At 46.2% G+C, this 19,571-nt stretch overlaps 1 protein-coding gene across 1 annotated transcript in view; it reads right to left on the bottom strand.

Annotated features, from left to right (window-relative positions):
* LOC122544392 (vigilin-like) overlaps positions 1 to 19,571 on the bottom strand; it is a 46,900-nt gene that overhangs the window by 16,128 nt on the left and 11,201 nt on the right. Inside the window, exons 5-8 of the mRNA XM_043683638.1 lie at positions 7,125 to 7,520; positions 4,530 to 4,637; positions 3,691 to 3,795; positions 2,849 to 2,927 (exon numbers count right to left, since the gene is read on the bottom strand). Of these exons, the coding sequence (XP_043539573.1) occupies positions 2,849 to 2,927; positions 3,691 to 3,795; positions 4,530 to 4,637; positions 7,125 to 7,520 (688 nt within the window). The remainder of the gene's footprint in view (positions 1 to 2,848; positions 2,928 to 3,690; positions 3,796 to 4,529; positions 4,638 to 7,124; positions 7,521 to 19,571) is intronic.

Genomic DNA, 19,571 nt, shown 5'->3' with positions numbered 1-19,571 from the left:
CATTTTGGAAGGAGAAATAAGAATGCGGAATACAGGGTTAACAGTAGGGTTCTTAGTAGGTGGAGGAGCAGAGGGATCTTGGGGTCTGTGTTCATAGACCTTTGAAAGTTGCCACTCAGGTGGATAGAGCTTGTAAGAAGGCCTATGGTGTATTAGCGTTCATTAGCAGAGGGATTGAATTCAAGAGTCGTGAGGTGATGTTGCAGCTGTATAGGACCTTGGTAAGGCCACTGTGTGCAGTTCTGGTCGCCTCACTTTAGGAAAGATGTGGAAGCTTTGGAGAGGGTGCAGAGAAGATTTATCAGGATGTTATCTGGAATGGAGAACAGGTCGTACGAGGATAGGCTGAGAGTGCGAGACCTTTTCTCATTAGAACGGCAAAGGATGAGGGGTGACTTGATAGAGGTTTATAAGATGATCAGGGGAATAGATAGGGTAGATAGTCAGAGACTTTTTCCCCAGGTACAACAGAGTGTTAGAAGGGGACATAAATTTAAGGTGAAGGGTGGAAGATATGGGGGGATGTCAGGGGTAGGTTCTTTACCCAGGGAGTGGTGGGGGCATGGAATGCGCTGCCTGTGGGAGTGGCAGAGTCAGAATCATTGGTGACCTTTAAGCGGCAATTGGATAGGTACATGGATAGGTGCTTAAGCTAGGACAAATGTACGGCACAACATCGTGGGCCGAAGGGCCTGTTCTGTGCTGTATTGTTCTATGTTCTACATCCCTGAATGCTATGGAACAATTTATCATGGTTAACCCACCGAGCCACAATATTGGAACGGGGAACTAAAATGCACTCTGACCCTGGTGATCTCCACTGGTCATGGAGGATTCCAGACAATTAATCAAATCAACGAACAGCCCTTCTGAACCTCAACTACTCAATAGATTAACATAAGGAGGGATGTCAAGGCCATGGAGAGGGTAGGGATTAGACCCACAAGTGATGCCATAGCTTTGATCACAGAGTGCCTACGAAGATGTGGGTATACTTTAAGAGAGTTAAAAGCAGCAGAACTAACGGACATAGCACCAAGCTTTCTCAATAAAGTAACAATGTAACACTTGGTTGAACAACTCGATTAGCTCGTTGCCTGGAGACAAAAAACAAATGTGAATTCGGCCAATCAATTTAAATTATACCCCGAAAAATATCAAATTCCAATCCAGTTTGAATTGAGCATTTGACAATCTTAAAGCCAATGACACAATCCGATGCTTTGGGGGTATTAGACCAGGGAAAACTGAACAGTTGAGAGGAGAACTGACAAGCACAGCATGTAAACAAGACTGTCTGAAAACAACTCTCTTAAAAAGGTATCTTTTCGATCAGTAACCTGTGATGCAGAAATTCCTAAAAAAAAAGACACTGGAAGATCCGAATAGGAGAACGATAGCTGCCTGGTTTTGAGATAAGAAGGGAGGTTTTATACTTCTCAATTAAGAGTTTTATCAGACTAGTATTATAGAAGGGAAGGTAACAGATAGGTTAGGGTAAGGAATGGTAAATTGTTGTTAGTTAATTATTCTCTGTTATACTTTAAGAAATAAAGTTGTTTGTTTTTACTTTTAAATAGTTCTTGGCCACTCGAATTTTTACAGATTACTGCATGGGATAAATCTTTTCAGTGTTGCTGGTTTTACATTAAGCAGGAGGGTTTACCCTGTGTCGTAACACTACAGTGTGGAAGAAGGCCATTCATCTCATCCAGTCCACACCAACGAGCATGCCACCCAGACCCACCCCATCCTGTAACCTTGCATTTCCCATGGCAATTCCATCTAGCCTGCACATTCCTGGGCATTATGACGCAATTTAGCACGGCCAATCCACCCCACCCTGCACATCTTTGGACTGTGGGAGAAAACCAGAGGACTCAAGAGGACACCCATGCAGACACAGAGGAGAATGTGTAAATGCCACACAGACAGGTGCCCAAGGATGGAATCGAACCCATGTCCCTGGCGCTATGGGACAGCAGTGCTAACAACTGAGCCACCGTGCTGTCCCAAATTATGTGACAGCGTGGTGGAAGCCCTTTGCTGTACAACATGGTCATAAGTGGAGATCTCTTATAGATGTTTATATTTAAGATGCTTTAACTAATGTTAATTAAGATAGCATGAACCAATTTCCATGGGTAAATGAGTAGGGAGTCAAAAAGACATTAATTAGTGCCACATAGCACCAGGGAGCTGGATTCGACTCCACCCTCCAACGACTGTCTGCGTGGAGCTTGCACATTCTTACCATGTCTGTGTGGTTTCCTGCGGGTGCACCAGTTTCCTCCCACAGCCAAAAGATGTAGAGATGTAGAGGTTAGGGTGGATTGGCTATGCTAAATTGCCCCATAGTGTCCAGGGATATGCAGGTGTGGTGGATTAGCCATGGGAAGTGCAGGGATACAGGGATAGGACAGGATGGTGGGTCTGGGTGGGTGTGGTGGATTAGCCATGGGAAGTGCAGGGGTACAGGGATAGGACAGGACGGTGGGTCTGGGTGGGTGTGGTGGATTAGCCATGGGAAGTGCAGGGGTACAGGAATAGGACAGGACGGTGGGTCTGGCTGGGATGCTCTTCAGAGAGTCGGTGTGGACTCGATGGGCTGAATGGCCTGCTTCCACACTGTAGGGATTCTGTGATTGCCACTGGTTAAGGGAAATGTCCTACCGGAGAGCAGAATGTTTTTAAAGGAAAGTGGATAAATATTTGAAAAGGTTGAACATAAGCAGGTGAAGGGAAACAGGATAAAGCAGAATACAGCTCTTTCAGGAATCCCAAGGGGTTGAGAAGCCTCTTTATGTGATGTTGGTTAGATTCCAGAGGAATCCTGACAGAAACTCACTATTCGCTCCATTCTTTCCTATTAGATGACGGTGGTATTTCTGCTCGACCGTGATCTCTGTGTAGTCCATGCGCGTCAGCTGTAAGAGAGACATAAAAAATAAGCGAGGTCACTCACCAGCTGCAAAGCTTCATTACCCAGTGACAGCTCCATGATGTACGTGGCTCAGCTTCAGGGAGGTGAAGAGAAACCGCGGTGCAACGATGTCAGGGTTAAAAGGAATGGGAGAGGAACGGGCTCTTCACTTTGACGACCCCGCAGCTCGGGCTTTGAGAGGAAAGAGCTGGACAGTGAACTGCCGAAGGGTGGAGGGAAATGGCAGTGCAATTTTGCACGGAATAGGAAGACATTTACAAGAGGTTTACCAGGATGTTGCCGGGAATGGAAGGTGCGTGTTAGAAGGAGAGGCTGGATAGCCCAGGACGTTTTCCACTGGAGCGTAGGAGGTTGAGGGGTGACCTTATAGAGGTCTATAAAATCATGGCGGGGGGGGTGTAGGTAAGGTAGAAGGCAGGTATCTCTTCCCTAGGGTGGCAGATTTCAAGATTAGGGGGCATATTTTTAAGGTGAGAGGAGAGAGATTTAAAAAAGACATGAGGGGGCAGGTTTTTTTTTACACAGAGGCAGGTCGTGTGTGGAATGAACTTCCTGAGGAAGTGGTGGATGTGGGTACAGTTACAACGTTTAAAAAAGACTTTTGAGAAGTACATGAATAGGAAAGCTTTGGAGGGATATGCGCCAGGAGCAGGCAGGTGGGACTAGTTTCGTTTGGGAACATGGTCAGCATGGACTGGTTGGGCTGAAGGGTCTGTTTCCGTGCTGGATGACTATGACATACTGACCAGGTCATTGATGATGTCTTGGATCTGGGTTTGAGCAATCTCCACTTCCTCTGTTGGACCCTCCAATGTGATCTTCTCATCACCATCAGTGAACTCAATGTGAACCTACACCAGACGGGTCATATAACCCAGAGATATACGTTACTTTTGCCAACTATATCATACGATGACACCATACATTCTCACGCCCCCGCTTTCGATTCAAGGTTTTGTGCTTGGCTATGTTGGATAACCAGAGCAATGTAAGTGCAGGAAAATTAGCTTCCTTTCAGGGACATTGTCCTGCCCCGTCATTCTCCTGGCTGTCTTCCAGGTCTGTACTACCTCAGCTTACTCCCTGCTGGGACTCTCACAAGACTGTTTGCCTCCCCAGTCTCCCAACTATCATCCCTTTGAAACTCAACCAAATCTCAGATGCTCCTGTTGAAACTCTCAGAAACCCCTCGCCCTGACCCACTCCATCTCCTGGTTATGTGAACACTGAAATGAAAGTTTCCACTGTCCGTGGTGTCTCCCCTACTTCTAGAAACCTCCCAGACCTCTCACTTCTCCAATTCTAGTCCCTTGAGCAGCTTCCTGATGTCCTTTGCCTCGCAGTTGGTGGCCATATGCCATTAGCTGCAACGGGTTGTAAAGCTCTGGGAATTTCCTTCCTGACCTTCTCGGTCTCTCTCTTTCTTTACAATTCTCCTAAAACTCTACCCCAAGATCGAATACTGCCGCCCTGTGGCTCCGGTCAAAATATTATTCACTAAGAAGAGCGCAGGGACTATGTTGAAGACACGATATAAGTCTAAGTTTCTTGAGGAGATCGAGCCCTGTAATGACCCAGTGCTTACCTTGGGCAGTTGCTGGGTTATACGGCCAATGTTTTGTCCCTTCTTGCCAATGATAAAGCGATGTAACCAGGCCGGCGCGGTTACTTCAGCCACCATCACACTCTTTGCCTTGGAGTTAGAGAACACAAACAGGTCAATAAAAGGCTCTGGCTAATGTGGAGAAAAGGGCCAAACTGATTTGATTTATTTGTTGTCCATTGTACCTAGGTACAGTGAAAAGTGCTGTTTGACGTGCAATACGGGCAGAGCATGCTGTACAAGGTGCTTTGTGGTAACAGAACAGAGCGAGGAATTCAATGTTACGGCTGCAGAGAACATGTACAAAGAGCGAGATCAACATTAAATTTAAAATGTGAGAGGTCCATTCAGAAGTCTAATAACAGCGGGGAAGAAACTGTCCTTGAATCTGTTGGTACATGAGTCAGCCCTAGATGACAGTGCCACCACTGGACACCGCACAGGAGGAGTGGGACAAGAAAAGGATGGCAAGATAAATTAGGACACTAATTTTCAAACATCGGTAATGCAATAGGAGGAAATGCAATAAAGGGGTTTGCAAACTCTGTTGAGGACTTCGAGATTCATATTATTAGAGTTGGTTACATATGAACATATCGTTACATGAAATGCTACTAGAATACGGGTGACAACATGGTATCAAATATTGATGCATGACCAAGGGAGTATGCCAAGTGACCAAAATAGCACCAAGGAAAGCAGAATACTAAGGAACTGGAATGTCAATGGCACAGAGCATCAAGATTGTAGGTAAAATCAAGGCAATAGACCGTGACCAACAAATGGAACTCAAAGTGCAGCATCAAACCACTGGTGAGGAAAGGGCTCAATACAGTTCACCTCAGTGTTGATGCTTTGATTTCTGTTTCCCTGTTTCTCCAGTTCAGGAAGGGGAAGCCATTCCAAAATTACTGCCACTGTACATGGGCAGGGGGTGGCACTGGCAGATTCCTGAGAGCTGACCGGGAGAAACAGGAGCAGGAATAGGCCACTCGCCCCCTCGAGCCAGCTCTGCCATTCAACACAATCACAGCTGACCTTCTGCCCCAACCTCACCTTCTTGCCCACTCTCTTGAATCCCTCAAAGGTCTATCAACCCTGGCCTTGAATATACTCAGGGAGGGAGCATCCACAACTCTCTGGGACTAAGAACTCAAAAGAAATTAACTCAGTCAACTCAGTCCTAAATGATTCTGCTGAAAGCGTGGCCCTGTGATATGGATGCCCCAAGCAGCAGATTCAAACTCTCAGTGTCCACTCAATCAAGCTTCTCCAGCATCTTGCACGTTTTAATGAGATCACCTTCCATTCTTCAAAGCTGCAAAGAACACCAATCCAAAATACTGAGCTTTGAGAGAGCAGCTCCGTGGCTCAGTGGTTAGCACTGCTGCCTCACAGCGCCAGGGACCCGGGTTCGATTCCATCCTCGGGCAACTGTCTTTGTGGAGTTTGCTCATTCTCCCCCATGTCAGCGTGGGTTTCCTCCGGGTGCTCCGGTTTCTTCCCATGGTGTGCAGGTTAGGGTGGATTGGCCAAGCTAAAATGCCCAAGGATGTGCAAGGGGGGTGGGTTAGCCATGGGAAGTACAGGGATGTGGGTGAGATGCTCTTTGGAGGTCCAGAGTGGACCAAATGGCCTGCATCCACACTATAGGGATGTTTTGATTCTTTACAGAACAGCCCCCTCAGCCAAAAGAACAACCTTTGCTTTAACACTTTCAAGCCAAGTATATATCCTTTCTTAAGTATTAGAACTAAAGCCATGCACCATAGTCCAGGTGTGGTGTCACCAAAGCCCTGTAGCAATACTCCGTTCTTACTGTACTTTTGGAAAGCATATAACAAACGATTATCTAGAGGCTTGGTGGCAAAGGGATATTTTTTACCACCTGATGTTAAAGTGGGTTTCTACATTGTTATGGCCCAGACCAAACCACTCAAAATATATTAAGAAGATAGCCTATACCCTAACTTTTCCTTATTTTAAAGGCAAGTGCCAGGCATTGCATTCCAGATACAATTCGATTGGTCAAACTACCAGTCTTGAAGCGAAGCACACCTTATTCATACACTGTAGAAAGAAGACATTGGAATAACATAACTCTACTGGAAAACTTAATAGAATAATTGATTATTTAACTACTAAACAGCAACTGTCCCAGTATCATAACATCCCATAAACACATCCTTGGCAAAGACAAATTCAGTAAAATAGATGGTCTTACAGGCAATTCTCCAAAGCAAAAGGAAAAACATCACGAGAAAACTCAAGAGAGAGAGAGAGCGAGAGAGAGCGAGATGTACTGCAGCTTCCAAACCCAGTTTCAAGACCCCAGCAACTGCTACTAAAAAACTGAAACTAAAACTTCTGGTTCTGCGAGAGCTTGATCCCACCCAGTCAGGCTGCTTCTATTATTCCAACTTTTGTTTTAGATCCCAAGCTGTTTGCTTTGTGGGCTTTGAAGCAGACTGCTTGCTACCTCTATCTCAAACAACCTTCAAGAAGAAATCAGGACAAAATACATCTCTTCAAGCCACAGTATTATCACAGCACATCGTCAGGGATCAGAAGGTTTACCTTGGCATAGACCTGAGTTAGAGCTGGGCCAAGTTTGTCAGGCTCTCCCCGGAGAATGATGGTCTCAGAACTACTCTCCAGTGACGGCATTTCCACGGATACCCCGGTCATGTCCAGTATTTCCTGCAGGGTGTTACCTTTCGGGCCTATGATGTACTTATGCTGAGATTTCTTCACCTCGACCGATATCGTTGTGGTTTTCCGTTTCTGTTGGCAGAAAGAGAAGAGCTGAAAACTGGCCAACCCCAACACGAGGCAAGCTGCAAATTCAACACGGGAGAGTATTTTAAGGCTTGTCAATGGCTCCCCTGGAGGGTTGGGGAAACAGTTCACTCTTTTGAAACTTACTGACTCCTTACTGATTAGGATTTTGCGACTACACCCTTCTGAATCACCCTTCACATTTCATGGAGAGTGGAACCACTGTATTGATCTGACTTGGCCTGCTGGGTAGCATCACAATCCAGAACATGCATTTATATAGCACCTTTATCTTTGCAACAGTAGTTTTGCAGGAGCATTTTAGGAGATATTAGGATGGGTGACCAACTTCACGCAGCTGCGAGGTTAAATGAGTGCTTTAAAGGAGTAAAGAGAATGGCTGAGGGCTTAGAATCCCTACAGAGGGGAAGCAGGCCATTTGGCCCATCAAGTCTCTGAACAGCATCCAACCCAGACCCATCACTCCCCCTCCTTCCACTTTTCCCCAAGGCTAATCTACTAACATACACATCCCTGGACACTAGAATGTAGCCAATCCACCTAATCTGCACACATCTTTGGACTGTGGGTGGAAACCCCACACAGACACGAGGAGAACGTGCAAACACAATACAGACAGTTCCTTGAGGCTGGAACTGAACCCGGGTCCCTGGCGCCGTGAGACAGCAGTGCTAACCACTGAGCCCCTGAGCCTCCAATGTGAGAGCACCAGAGCTTTGGTGTCCAAGCAGCTGAAAGCATAACCACCAACGGTGAAATGATTAAAAATTGGCAACGAGAGGCTAGATGAGCACAGAGATCTGAGGGGGTTGTAGGAGCCTGAGTTCCTTCTCACTCTATACACGGACATGTGTACATATAGATGGAAGTATTAGTCACAAGGAACAAGGGTCCCAGACAAGGGCTTCTCCACCTCTTGGCTGAGAGTTTCCTGGGGACATGGGGTTTGGAGGGAAAATACGAAGGTCAGCATGACAGGTGGGCAATATGAGAAACTGGAGGCTGACATGGTGCACACTGGGAGTGGGAAGTTGCTGTACAGAGTGGGTTAATTGTCTTACCTAGTAGGTAGTGAATACAAAGGTGTGAGGAAGTGCCTTTGCGAGGACAAACAGAAGCATAGAATAGAATCATAAAAGTGTGGCATCCAGCCTTCAGCGCAAAAAGTCCACACCAACACTCCAAAGAGTAACTCAACGAGACCCATTCCCCTACCCTGTATTTACCCCTGACGAATGCACCTAACCTACACATCCCTGAACACTATGGGGCAATTTAGCATGGCCAATCCACCCTAACCTGCACATCCCTGGGAACTATGGGACAATTTAGCACGGCCAATCCACCCTAACCTACAAAACCCTGAACACTATGGGGCAATTTAGCACAACCAATCCACCCTAACCTGCACATCCCTGAACATATGGGTAATTTAGCACGGCCAATCCACCCCAACCTGCATATCCCTGGGCACTATGGGTAATTTAGCACGGCCAATCGACCCCAACCTGCATATCCCTGGGCACTATGGGTAATTTAGCATGGCCAATCCACCCTAACCTGCACATCCCTGGGCACGATGGGTAATTTAGCACAGCCAATCCACCCTAACCTGCACATCCCTGGGCTCTATGGGTAATTTCCCCTGGCCAATCCACCCTAACCAGTACATCCCTGGGCACTATGGGTAATTACCCCTGGCCAGTCCACCCTAACCTACACATCTTTGGATTGTGGAGGAAACCGGAGCACCCAGAGGAAACCCACAGAGATAAGGGAATACTATGGAAACTCCACACAGACAGTCAGCCGAGGCAGGAATCGACCCCGCTGTGAGGCAGCAGTGCTAACCACTGAGCCAATGTATCACCCCAAAATATGGAATCAATAAGCAAATGCCATTTGGCTTGAAAACATTATCCTCCTTCCTTCTTTAATGGGATGTGGGCAACTGACCTTGAACTGTGTGACTTGCTCGGCCATCCAAGGGTCATTGCATCTGCAGTCGCCAAGACCAGTAGCTATTCATTAATGGGGACAGTCTATGATAAAATATCGTTCAATTCCAGTGTTATTAATTCACTAACTTTAAGTCTCACCAACTATCATGACGGGAGTTGAACCCATGTGCCCAGGACAATAACAGAACCTGCACCTAGGTACCTTGTACCCAAGATGGTGCCAAAAATGGCGACTTGTAAAGTTTGCAATGCACTCATCTGAGTACATGTGACAATAAAGCTAATTCTAATTGTTTGCAATGATGTTTTAAATGTTCATGTAAGTACTACTTAAATTTTGCGATTGCTCCTGCCTCCACTACCCTCTGGGGCAGCACGGTGACTCAGTGGTTAGCACTGTTGCCTCATAGCACCAGGGACCTGGGTTTGATTCAGGCTTCGGGTAACTGTCTGTGTGGAGTTTGCACATCCTCCCTGTCTGCGTGAGTTTCCTGCGGGTGCTCTAGTTTTCTCCCACATTCCAAAAGATGTGCAGGTTAGGTGAATTGGCCTTGCTAAATTGCCCATAGCATTAGTCAGGGGGAAGTATAGGGAAATGAGTATGGGTGGGTTACTCTTCGGAGGGTCAGTGGAGGACTTTTTGGGCTGAAGGGCCTATTTCCACACTGTAGGGAATCTTATCAAATCTTTCAGAAAATGAGTTCCAGATATTCCCACCCTCTGGGTGAAAAATCGTTTCCTCAAATAATCTTTCAACCTTCTGCCCTTCACCTTAAATTGACATCCCCTGATTAACTCGCCTCTCCACTAAGGAAAAAGGTTTCTTCCTTTTTTACCTTGTCTTTGCCCCTTCTAACTTTGCACACCTCGGTCAGGTTTCCCCTTCAGCCTTGTCTGCTCTGAGGAAAACAACCCAAAGTGAGATAATCCTGTAGGGCCCATGGGGAATAACTAATTAATCTCCCTGTGGAGCTTGTTGACAATGGGTTCCCCTAGTAACAGGCAATGGCTAGACCAACTGTAACTCACCATCTGAGCCCTTGATAAAGCGAATCATGGGTAGCATCCCTACCTCTGAGTCAGGAGCCCTGGATTCAAGTCCCACCTGCTCCAGAGGTGTGTACTGATATCGCTGAACAGGTTGGTTAGAAACAAAATAAGAAACAGGTGCTTCATTCGTGCCCGGGTGACCTTGGAGAGAGAGCACGCCATGTCCATCAATGCTCTCAATGTCTTCAGAGAGAGAGAGAGAGAGAGAGAGACAGACAGACAGACAGACAGACAGAAGTGGGCATTGCTGGGGATACAGTGCCTTATTTCTCCCTCCAACTCCATTTTAATTTAATCCCTTCCCTCTCCTCCCCCCCCACCACAGGCTTTTGGTGGCTTGCTTGTAAATATTTAATCGGCTACACAGATGTTTTATTGCAAAGTTAAAAGCAAAAAGAATGCATAAAGGAGTGTCATGGTGGTGGGAAAGTCACTCAGCGATGGCACTTCTGGGTATAAAGAGGGAAAAAAAGATAAAGCAGAGAGGTGTTGTTGGAGAGGGAGCACACAGTTTCCATCAATGCTCCTGATGCCTTGACAGAGAGGGGGCAATGTGGGGGATACACAGCTTTATGTCCCTCCTCCATTTTGGTTTAGCCCTTTCCCGCTCTCCCTCCTTCCCCTCCCCTTTTCATGGTTCATATTGCCCACAATCTGCCGTACTTGTAAATATTCAATTGGCTACACGGGTGAATAGTGGCGGTGCTTCGTAGTTAATAGATAAATCATGGTGATTTGGTGGTGGCAAGTCATTCGGTTGTGGGTGATAACACTTCCATATGTCAAAGGATTAAAAAAAGGATACAGCAGACCCCCTCCTTTATAAAGAGGTGGGCATTATAGTGGATATAGTGCTTTATTTCCCCATCCGACTCCATTTCGATTTCACCTCTTCCTGCTCTCCCTATCCCTCCCTCACTTCTGCTACTTTACATAAAGGGCCCTACATAAATATCCAATGGGTGATTTACTGGTGGTGGTTAATGGTAAAACAAAAGTCATAATGAATTGGTGATGAGGGAAAATAAAAACATTCAGTTGCGTGTAAGAACACTTCTGGATATATATATTTATATACAAGAAAAAAGGAAAAAGAAAAAAGAAAATAGAAAATACAGAAAAAAAAGTAGAAAAAAGAAAATACAATTTAGGAAAAAAAGAAAACAGAAAATAGGAAAAAGAAACAAAAAGGTTCATTTCTGCTGACAGTGCAGCCCTCTTCCTTGGCTAGGTTCTGCCCAAGTGTCCTTGAAGACAAAGCACACCGAGTCTATTAACACTCTTGACGCCTTTAAAGAGAGGTGGGTACCACAGGGGAATACAATGCTTTGTCTATCCCTCTAATTACATTTTGATTTAGCCCCCTCTCCTTCTCTTCCAGATGGTCTGCGTTGCTACACAGGTGATTTACTGGTTAGTAGCTAACAACAAAAAATAAGGTCACAGTGAGTTGAAACCAAATCGGACCCAAAGGCTCTGGTGGTGCAGTGGTCGTCCCTCTCCCGTCGGACAAGAACAACCAGGTTCAAGTCCTGCGTGATTCAGAGATTTATAATGCCACCTCTCAACAGGTCGATTAGGAAGATATCTAACTGGCTCACAAAAGGACACATCCTAAACTCTCCCACTTCGTAAACTTATCCACCCAACATGAAGTTGTTGTGATGCAGTGGCAGTGTCCCTCCATTTGAGCCAGAACACCTGGGTTCAGGTCCCACCTGCTCCAGAGGTGTGTGATAACATTTCTGGGGTGGCACTGCGGCTCAGTGGTTAGCACTGCTGTCTCAAAGCACCAGGGACCCGGGTTCAAGCCCTGATTCGGGCGACTGTCTGTGGAGTTTGCACCTTCTCCCAATGTCTGTGTGGATTTCCTCCCACAGTCCAAAGATGCGCAGGTTAGATAAATTGGCTATGCTAAAATTGCCCAGAGTGTTCAGGGATGTGTAGGCTAGGTGCATTAGTCAGGGGAATGGATCTCAGTGGTTTACTCTTCGGAGGGTTGGTTGGGCCAGACAGCCTGTTTCAACACTGTAGGGAGGGATTTTATGAACAGGTTAACTAGTAACTATCTAAAATGCCCCACAAGGTCTGGGAAGCAGCTTTATGCACAGTGGTATAGTGGTGAGCATTATTGTCTTCCAAGCAGTTCAGGGAGAAAGTGAGGACTGCAGGTGCTGGAGATCAGAGCTGAAAATGTGTTGCTGGAAAAGCGCAAGTCAGGCAGCATCCAAGGAGCAGGAGAATCGACGATTCTCCTGCTCCTTGGATGCTGCCTGACCTGCTGCGCTTTTCTGGCAACACATTTTCAGTTCCAAGCAGTCCAACCAGCTTCATTTCCACTCCGTCTCAATTTAACATGTCTCTTTAAATCCAGATATAAAACTATTGGATGCTAACTTTGCTCTGTAAATACTTGCAGGTTTAATTCAATGAAAAATAGAGGTGGGGCTTTGATGACCATGCAAATTCATGCAAATAAAGTAGTTGCTGCTCAATTATGAGATTCCGATGTCACCAGTTACAACTGGAGGATAAAATTGATAAGGCAGGCCAAGAGGGCTTTTGTAGTTCGAATAAGACTAAATATACAGCAGACCCACGCATTGTTCTGCAGAACTGTTTAACGGTTCTAACTCAATGGGTCTAGTAGCACTTGCGGACAGATGAAAAATAAAACAGTCGACGTTTTGAGTTCGATTATGACTCATCTTCAGAACCAGGAGTGCGAAAGCAGTTAAAAACCAAAAGGACAGCGGATGATGGAAATCAGAAACAAAAACAGAAATTGCTGGAGGAGCTCAGCAGGTCTGGCAGCATCTGTGGAGAGAAATCAGGGCTAACCTTTCGAGTTGAGTGAGCCTTCCCTAGAACTGATGGTAGCTAGGAAAATGTCACTTTATAGGCAGAAGATAGGGTAGGGGGAGAGGGGTAGGGACCAAATAGGTGAGGATGGAGCCCAAAGAAAGAGAAGAACTGTTGGACAGACCAAAGTTGGTCAGGTGAATTGGCAAAGCTAAATTGCCCCATAGTATTGGGTACATTAGTCAGGGGTACAGAGTAGGGGAATGAGTCTGAGTTGGTTACTCTTTGGAGGGTCAGTGTGGACTTGTTGGGTCGAAGGGCCTGTTTCCACACTGTAGTGGATCTAATTTAATCTTAAAAAGAAGTGAATAATGATCAGGCTCAGCAGGCTAAGTATCTATTAATGGGGACTGTTAGTGGCTAACAATGGATTGTGTTGTAATGGCAGACTATGTGATTAAAGAAAAGACCTGGTGTGAGAGGGGTTGGGAAAAAGACATGGGGAAGCTCAACTCCTGAAGTTATTAAACTTGATATCAAGTCCAGAAGACTGCAAGGTCCTCAAGCAGAAAATGAGATGTTGTTCTTGCAGCTTCTGCTGAGCTTTGCTGGAGCACTGCAGCAAGCCAGAGACAGATGTTGGCCAGGGAACAAGGGTGGTGTTGAAGTAGCAGGTAACTGGAAGCTCAGGGTCTTTTTAAATAACCTGGTCGCCCTCCACTCCTTTATCGGGCCAACCGTTCTCCTCTGTGTTTGGGCTCTATACCTATCTACCATTGCCCCTACTTTTCATACTGTGCATTTTATCATATTATAATTTGATAGCAAGGAGTCCGTGACATGGAAGCTATTTGAATAACCCAGTCATGGTGAAGAAAATGATGTACGCCTCTCACACCAGAGGTCTAAAGGACTGGATTCAAACCTTTCAAATTATCAAGGGGCTGGAGTTGCTCCTCAAGCTTTTTGAGGTGAACCTTTATTTACTCGTGGACGTTACATGTTCAGTGTAGACTGGGGTAGCTGGCTCTGTGAAAGAGCTACATAATTAATCCCATTCCCCTTGCTTTCGCCTTAAAAGTCAGGCAAATATTTCCTTCTCAACAACCACTTTTCTCATTCCTGTTAAAAGCTGTGAACACATCAGTTTGCGTGCAATCCAGATTCCGATCGCTCCCTGCATAAATAAATATTCTCCCTCCTCTCAATAATTATTTTAAAACTCTATCCTCCAACAGATCTTTCCCAGAGACATTCCCTCTTGTTTGGAATGCTTTTATTAAGTTTCTGCTAAACCTTCTTTAGCTCCGAGGAGAACTAGCCCAGTTTCTCCAGTCACGTCAAAGGCCTCCTCTGGAGCACTGTGTCCAGTTCTGGTCACCCTGTTATTGGAAGGATGTTATTAAACTGGAGAGGGTTCAGGAGAGATTTATCAGGATGCTGCCAGGAATGGAGGGTCTACGTTATAAGGAGAGGCTGAAAAGACTGGGACTGTTTCCACTGGAGCGTAGGAGGTCGAGGGGTGACCTTACAGAGGTTTATAAAACCATGAGGGACGTAGATAAGGTGAATGGCAGGTATTTGTTTTCCCTTCGGTTAGGAATTTCAAGATTAGGGAGCATATTTTTAAGATGAGAGGAGAAAAGATTTTTTTAAAAATGGGGACTTTTTTTTTTTTACAGAAAGCGATTCCTGTGTGGAATGAACTGCCAGAGGAAATAGTGGATGCAGAAGCATTTACAACATTTAAAAGGCATTTGGATAGGTTCATGAATAAGAAATCTTTGGAGGGATATATGCCCAATGCAGGCAGGTGGGAGTAGTTTAGTTTGGGATTACGGTCAGCATGGATTGCTTGAACCAAAATGTTTGTATCTGTGCTGTATGACTCTGGTTCTATCACTCCTGGTCCCATCGTCATAAATCTCTGTAGTGTCCTCTTCCAGGATTTTGACATCCTAAGACAGTAAGTTATGTTGGATGGTATTTCAAACAAGTTAACCCAGAACAAAAAGGTATCACCCATCCATCACCACTCCCACAAAAAAAAAACTATCAATTCCTAAAACTTGCTTCCCATAGGTCACATGTCCACCACCATCGGTGGAAAAAAGTAATTAAACTCGAACTACCTGCAGAAATATCCTCTGCTCTCCTGGTTGTGGCAATCTGAAACACGCTAAAGGGGGTTTTAATTTATTGCTTTCCTCTAATATTCTCCCCACCCAGCCCTCTCTGCAGCAAATAACCCTGGGCATTTCAACATCTTTTAAACTGGTATTCAACATGGGGCTCAGTGATTAGCGCTGCTGCCTCACAGCAGCAGAATCTCAGCCTCAGGTGAGTGTGTGTGGAGTTTGCATGTTCACCCCATGCCAGCAAGGACTTCCTCTGGGTGCTCTGGTTTCCTCCCACAGTCCAAAGATGTGCAGGTTAGGTGGATTGGCCATGGGGAACGCAGGGTTACAGGGATAAGATAGGGGGTTGGGTCCAAGTAGGATATCCTTTGGAAGGCCAACGTGGATTCGAAGGACCAAATAGCCTGCTCCCACACTGTAGGGATTCAACAATCGCTTCAGGGTTCAGAAGCATTCAGCACCAGACTGGTACGATATTAAAAAAATCTAACCCATTGCCTTTGAACTTTGCAACTGAGCCACAGCAGTAAACAAACACAAAGAAACTCAGCAGGTCTGACAGCATTTATGGAGAGAGGAACAGTGGTAACGTTTCTTCAGAACTGAAGAGGAGTCACGCGAACTTGAAACGTTAACTCGGTTTCTCTCTCTTACCGCTGCTGAGTTTCTCCAGCATTCACTGGGTTTGTTTCAGATTTCCAGCAGCCACTGTACTCTGCTTTTAATCCGGACATTTTTCCAAGCTACGTGCCCACGTAGCAAGGCTTCACTCTCGACTCTGATCTCCAGCATCTGCAGTCCTCCCTTACTGGTATCAACAGAGTTTTCTGTTAATGAGCGCTCCCTATACAACTGTACATTTACCCACAGAATACGTACATATTTGTATATATAGCCAGCTGTCCTGTACAAAACTGCCAACTTTGTATACAGTCTGTGCGCAAAAATGTAAGCATCACAAGGGACACTTTAAATCTGGGAAAAGCGTATCTGCTGATTTAGGTTTGCTAAAATTCTGGAGTTGGCTACTGCTTTCGATGAAATCTCGAATGTGCGTGCCTGAGACAGAGATGCAAGATTGCACTGCACACATTTACAATCATGTGACAATGTCACCCAAAACTGACGCACAGTTAGGTAGTCAGCTCAAAAGCTTACATTTCGGTTGTAAACGCCTACTCCCTGGATGATTGGTTAGCTCAGCGGCCTCGCGTGCAGTTCTGTTTTACACCAACAATCCCCAGTCTGGCTCGGATAGACCTGGGACCTGTCTCCGTGACCTGCCTCCTCACCCCAGAGCGGGAGACAAACCATTGGCAAACACACTGCTGAAGAAAGGGTGAAGCACCATTTGCTGATGAGCCAAGGATCTGCCTCCAGCTAGGGGGACCTGAGGGGTCTGCAGAATTCTCAGGACATGATGCTTTTAGCAATTTATCTGCTCACTGTTCGAATGCACGTTTTCGGCCGAGAGTTACCCCCTTGAAAATACTGGCCCATGCCCTGCCCGCAAAACGCTGTGGACTGACCCACGGTCACGAAAAGTGCTGCCTAAGAGCAGGTTTGTTATTTGTGCCGTTGAAAGCTGTTATTTACCCAGAGGAAAACAATGCCCTCACCACAGCTGTTTACCAGGGTTTGAAACAGGAATCGGATGCTCACAAAGCAAAACTCCACAAAACAAACGGCAGAGACACTGATCTGGATTTACTCATGATCCTCTTGTTGTCGCAGGGTTCCAGTTTAAAAGTTGTCCGAAGTCAATAGGAAGGTTTTGCCTTAAGGTGGATAGGCTGCTCCAATCCCCACAAGTTCTAAGCAATAAGGGAAGGTTAGCCCTTTGTGGCCACTTCCTCTGAATTTCCTTGTACCCTCTAAGATGAAAATGCAACAACATTCAGCATTCTGAGAAAAGTTGCCTCTTTACAACAGCAGCTTCCAAAAACGTGGGTCACAACTCCAATTTAGACGGCATAAACATGCCAATGAAGTCACGAGGTTCCGTCCCTTACCCCTCCCACCAACTATAAGACGCAGATTTCTGTTCAACTCTTGGCCTCTGTCTCTAGACCACGGACTCCTGCTCACAGTCGCACCCCTGAATCTTGAAACCCCTAGCCCTAAGCTGCATCCTTTCAAACCTAGCCCCCTGACTACTTAGTGCTGCAGGATGACCTATGGCTCCAACATATCAAACCCAGAGACTCCCAACCTGCACGTCTACTCCTTCCTTGGGTGAAAACCCTGGAATTCCTTCCCTAATGGCATTGTGGACAGCACATGGACTGTAGTTGCTCAAGCAGGCAGCTCATCACCACCTCCTCCTCCTCAAGGGCAACTAGAGACAGGCAATAAATGCTGGCCCAGCCAGTGACACCCACATCCCACAAAAGAGATAGGAGGTGAAGCAGCTCAGATGAAAGAATGGTCTGGTTGAGAATGTAAAATAATTGTATTTTCACAAAGTAATTTCAAAACATGGATTGTCATATTCGTGTGATGTTCAAACATCAATCTCTGACACACAAACTTACGTAATAAATATTAGTCAGCTACTTTATTGCCATTGTGTTCTTGTTGGCATCCAGGGTTACAGTAACTTTCACATGTTAAACGTCATTTGGAAGACTGTTTTACAGCATCTCCTGCTCACACACACACGCACACGCAGGACCTCAAGAGCGATGGAGCTCCCAGACCGAGTGCCTTTCCTACTGCAATCTGCAAAGTCTGCCATTATTTGATCATCATTTCTCGGTCATATCTTCTTGGTGTCGCCATCAGCTGTGGCTCGGGGGAGTGGGGGGGTGGGAACACCTCTTGTCTTGGTGTTAGAAGGTTGAACCCGTAACCCCCACCCTCGGACCCTAAAGCATAAACTTTACGTTGACACCAGGGTGAGGGAACTGAGGTCTGGAAAATTAAGAGGCACTTGTCTATGGGGGATGCTTGTATACTCTTGAGACCACTGGGAGGGAGGTGCTGGGAGAGTCCTATAGCTCTTGCCCAAACCTTAAATCCATACTCCTTGTTTACATACTGTCAGCTCAAATGGGACAAGCTCTTCTTCGTCCACTTGTTCACTTCTACCAAGTCTCCCGTCAACCTCTTTCACTGCACGGACAACTTCTTGCAATTTCTCCAAACTAACCCATGCAGCTAAATTCCAGCCCAGCACCTTCCCCGCGCCCCCTCTCAAAGCCCAATCACAACTTTCTTATGGTGTGACCAGAGGAGAAAGTGAGGTCTGCAGGACACTCTGGAGGGCTTATTCCCGAAACGTGACCCCTGAAGAAGGGCTTATGCCTGAAACGTCGATTCTCCTGTCCCCTGGATGCTGCCTGACCTGCTGCGCTGTTTCAGCAACACATTTTCAGCTATGGCGTGACCAGATCCAGCCACAACCCTCTACGGTGAAGTCTAACTAATGCCTTATTATGGTTTTGCGTAACTTCCCTACTTCTTTACTCTGTACGTCTGTTGACGAAACCCCCAAGTACTTTGTCAATTACTTGGCCGTTTTCATCACCAGAACGGGAACGGGCTCCTGCAACGTGCAGAATGTGCACAACTAGGGCAACGTACCATGGGAGTCAATTCCCACAATCGGCACCCATGACCTTTCATTCGGTTGCAGTCTGCTCCACCTCTCTTTGAGCTGACCGATTAAAGGCTAGCTATCTGGGTGACAAGGGTCATATCCGCCTGGCGTGGGGAGCTGGGAATTCACAGTTACATGGACGCTACACAGCGCACCATTATTGTCCTTGGGTAACAGCTTGCACTGCGCTCACTGTGCAGGAGGATCTACAGTACTCCGTTGGTCAGGTGTCGAGATTCACTGTGTACAGCTGCACAGCTCCACCACCCGCTGATTGGGGCCCTTGCCCCCAACATTAGACAAGAAAATGAGATAGAGGAACACGAGGAGGAGGAAGTGGGGAAGGGACAGGGTGATGGGAGTCTACAACAAGGCAACCTCCTGGATTACTTATGAGTGCTACCAAGAACCTCAGCTACACCTCTCTCCAATCACGCCTAAAGTCCCATCCTTCATCATTGACTGTCCCACTGACAAACACAGACATCAGGAAATACATTTCAAACCAATGTTATAAATATGTTGTTAAATAAGTCAGAAAGAAATAATTTAAGACACCCGTGGGCGTTCCCTGAGTTCTGTCTTTGACATGTTTCTCTGCCTACGCTACACAGTGGTTCCCCCAGTGGGGTGGAAAACTGCAGCAGGCCTTGGAGCGTTTGACTCAGAGTGC

Source organism: Chiloscyllium plagiosum, chromosome 48, assembly GCF_004010195.1.
Source record: "Chiloscyllium plagiosum isolate BGI_BamShark_2017 chromosome 48, ASM401019v2, whole genome shotgun sequence".
Taxonomy (NCBI): Eukaryota; Metazoa; Chordata; class Chondrichthyes; order Orectolobiformes; family Hemiscylliidae; genus Chiloscyllium; species Chiloscyllium plagiosum.
The sequence above is the reverse complement of the archived record's forward strand: the minus strand, read 5'-3'. Positions and strand labels throughout refer to the sequence as shown.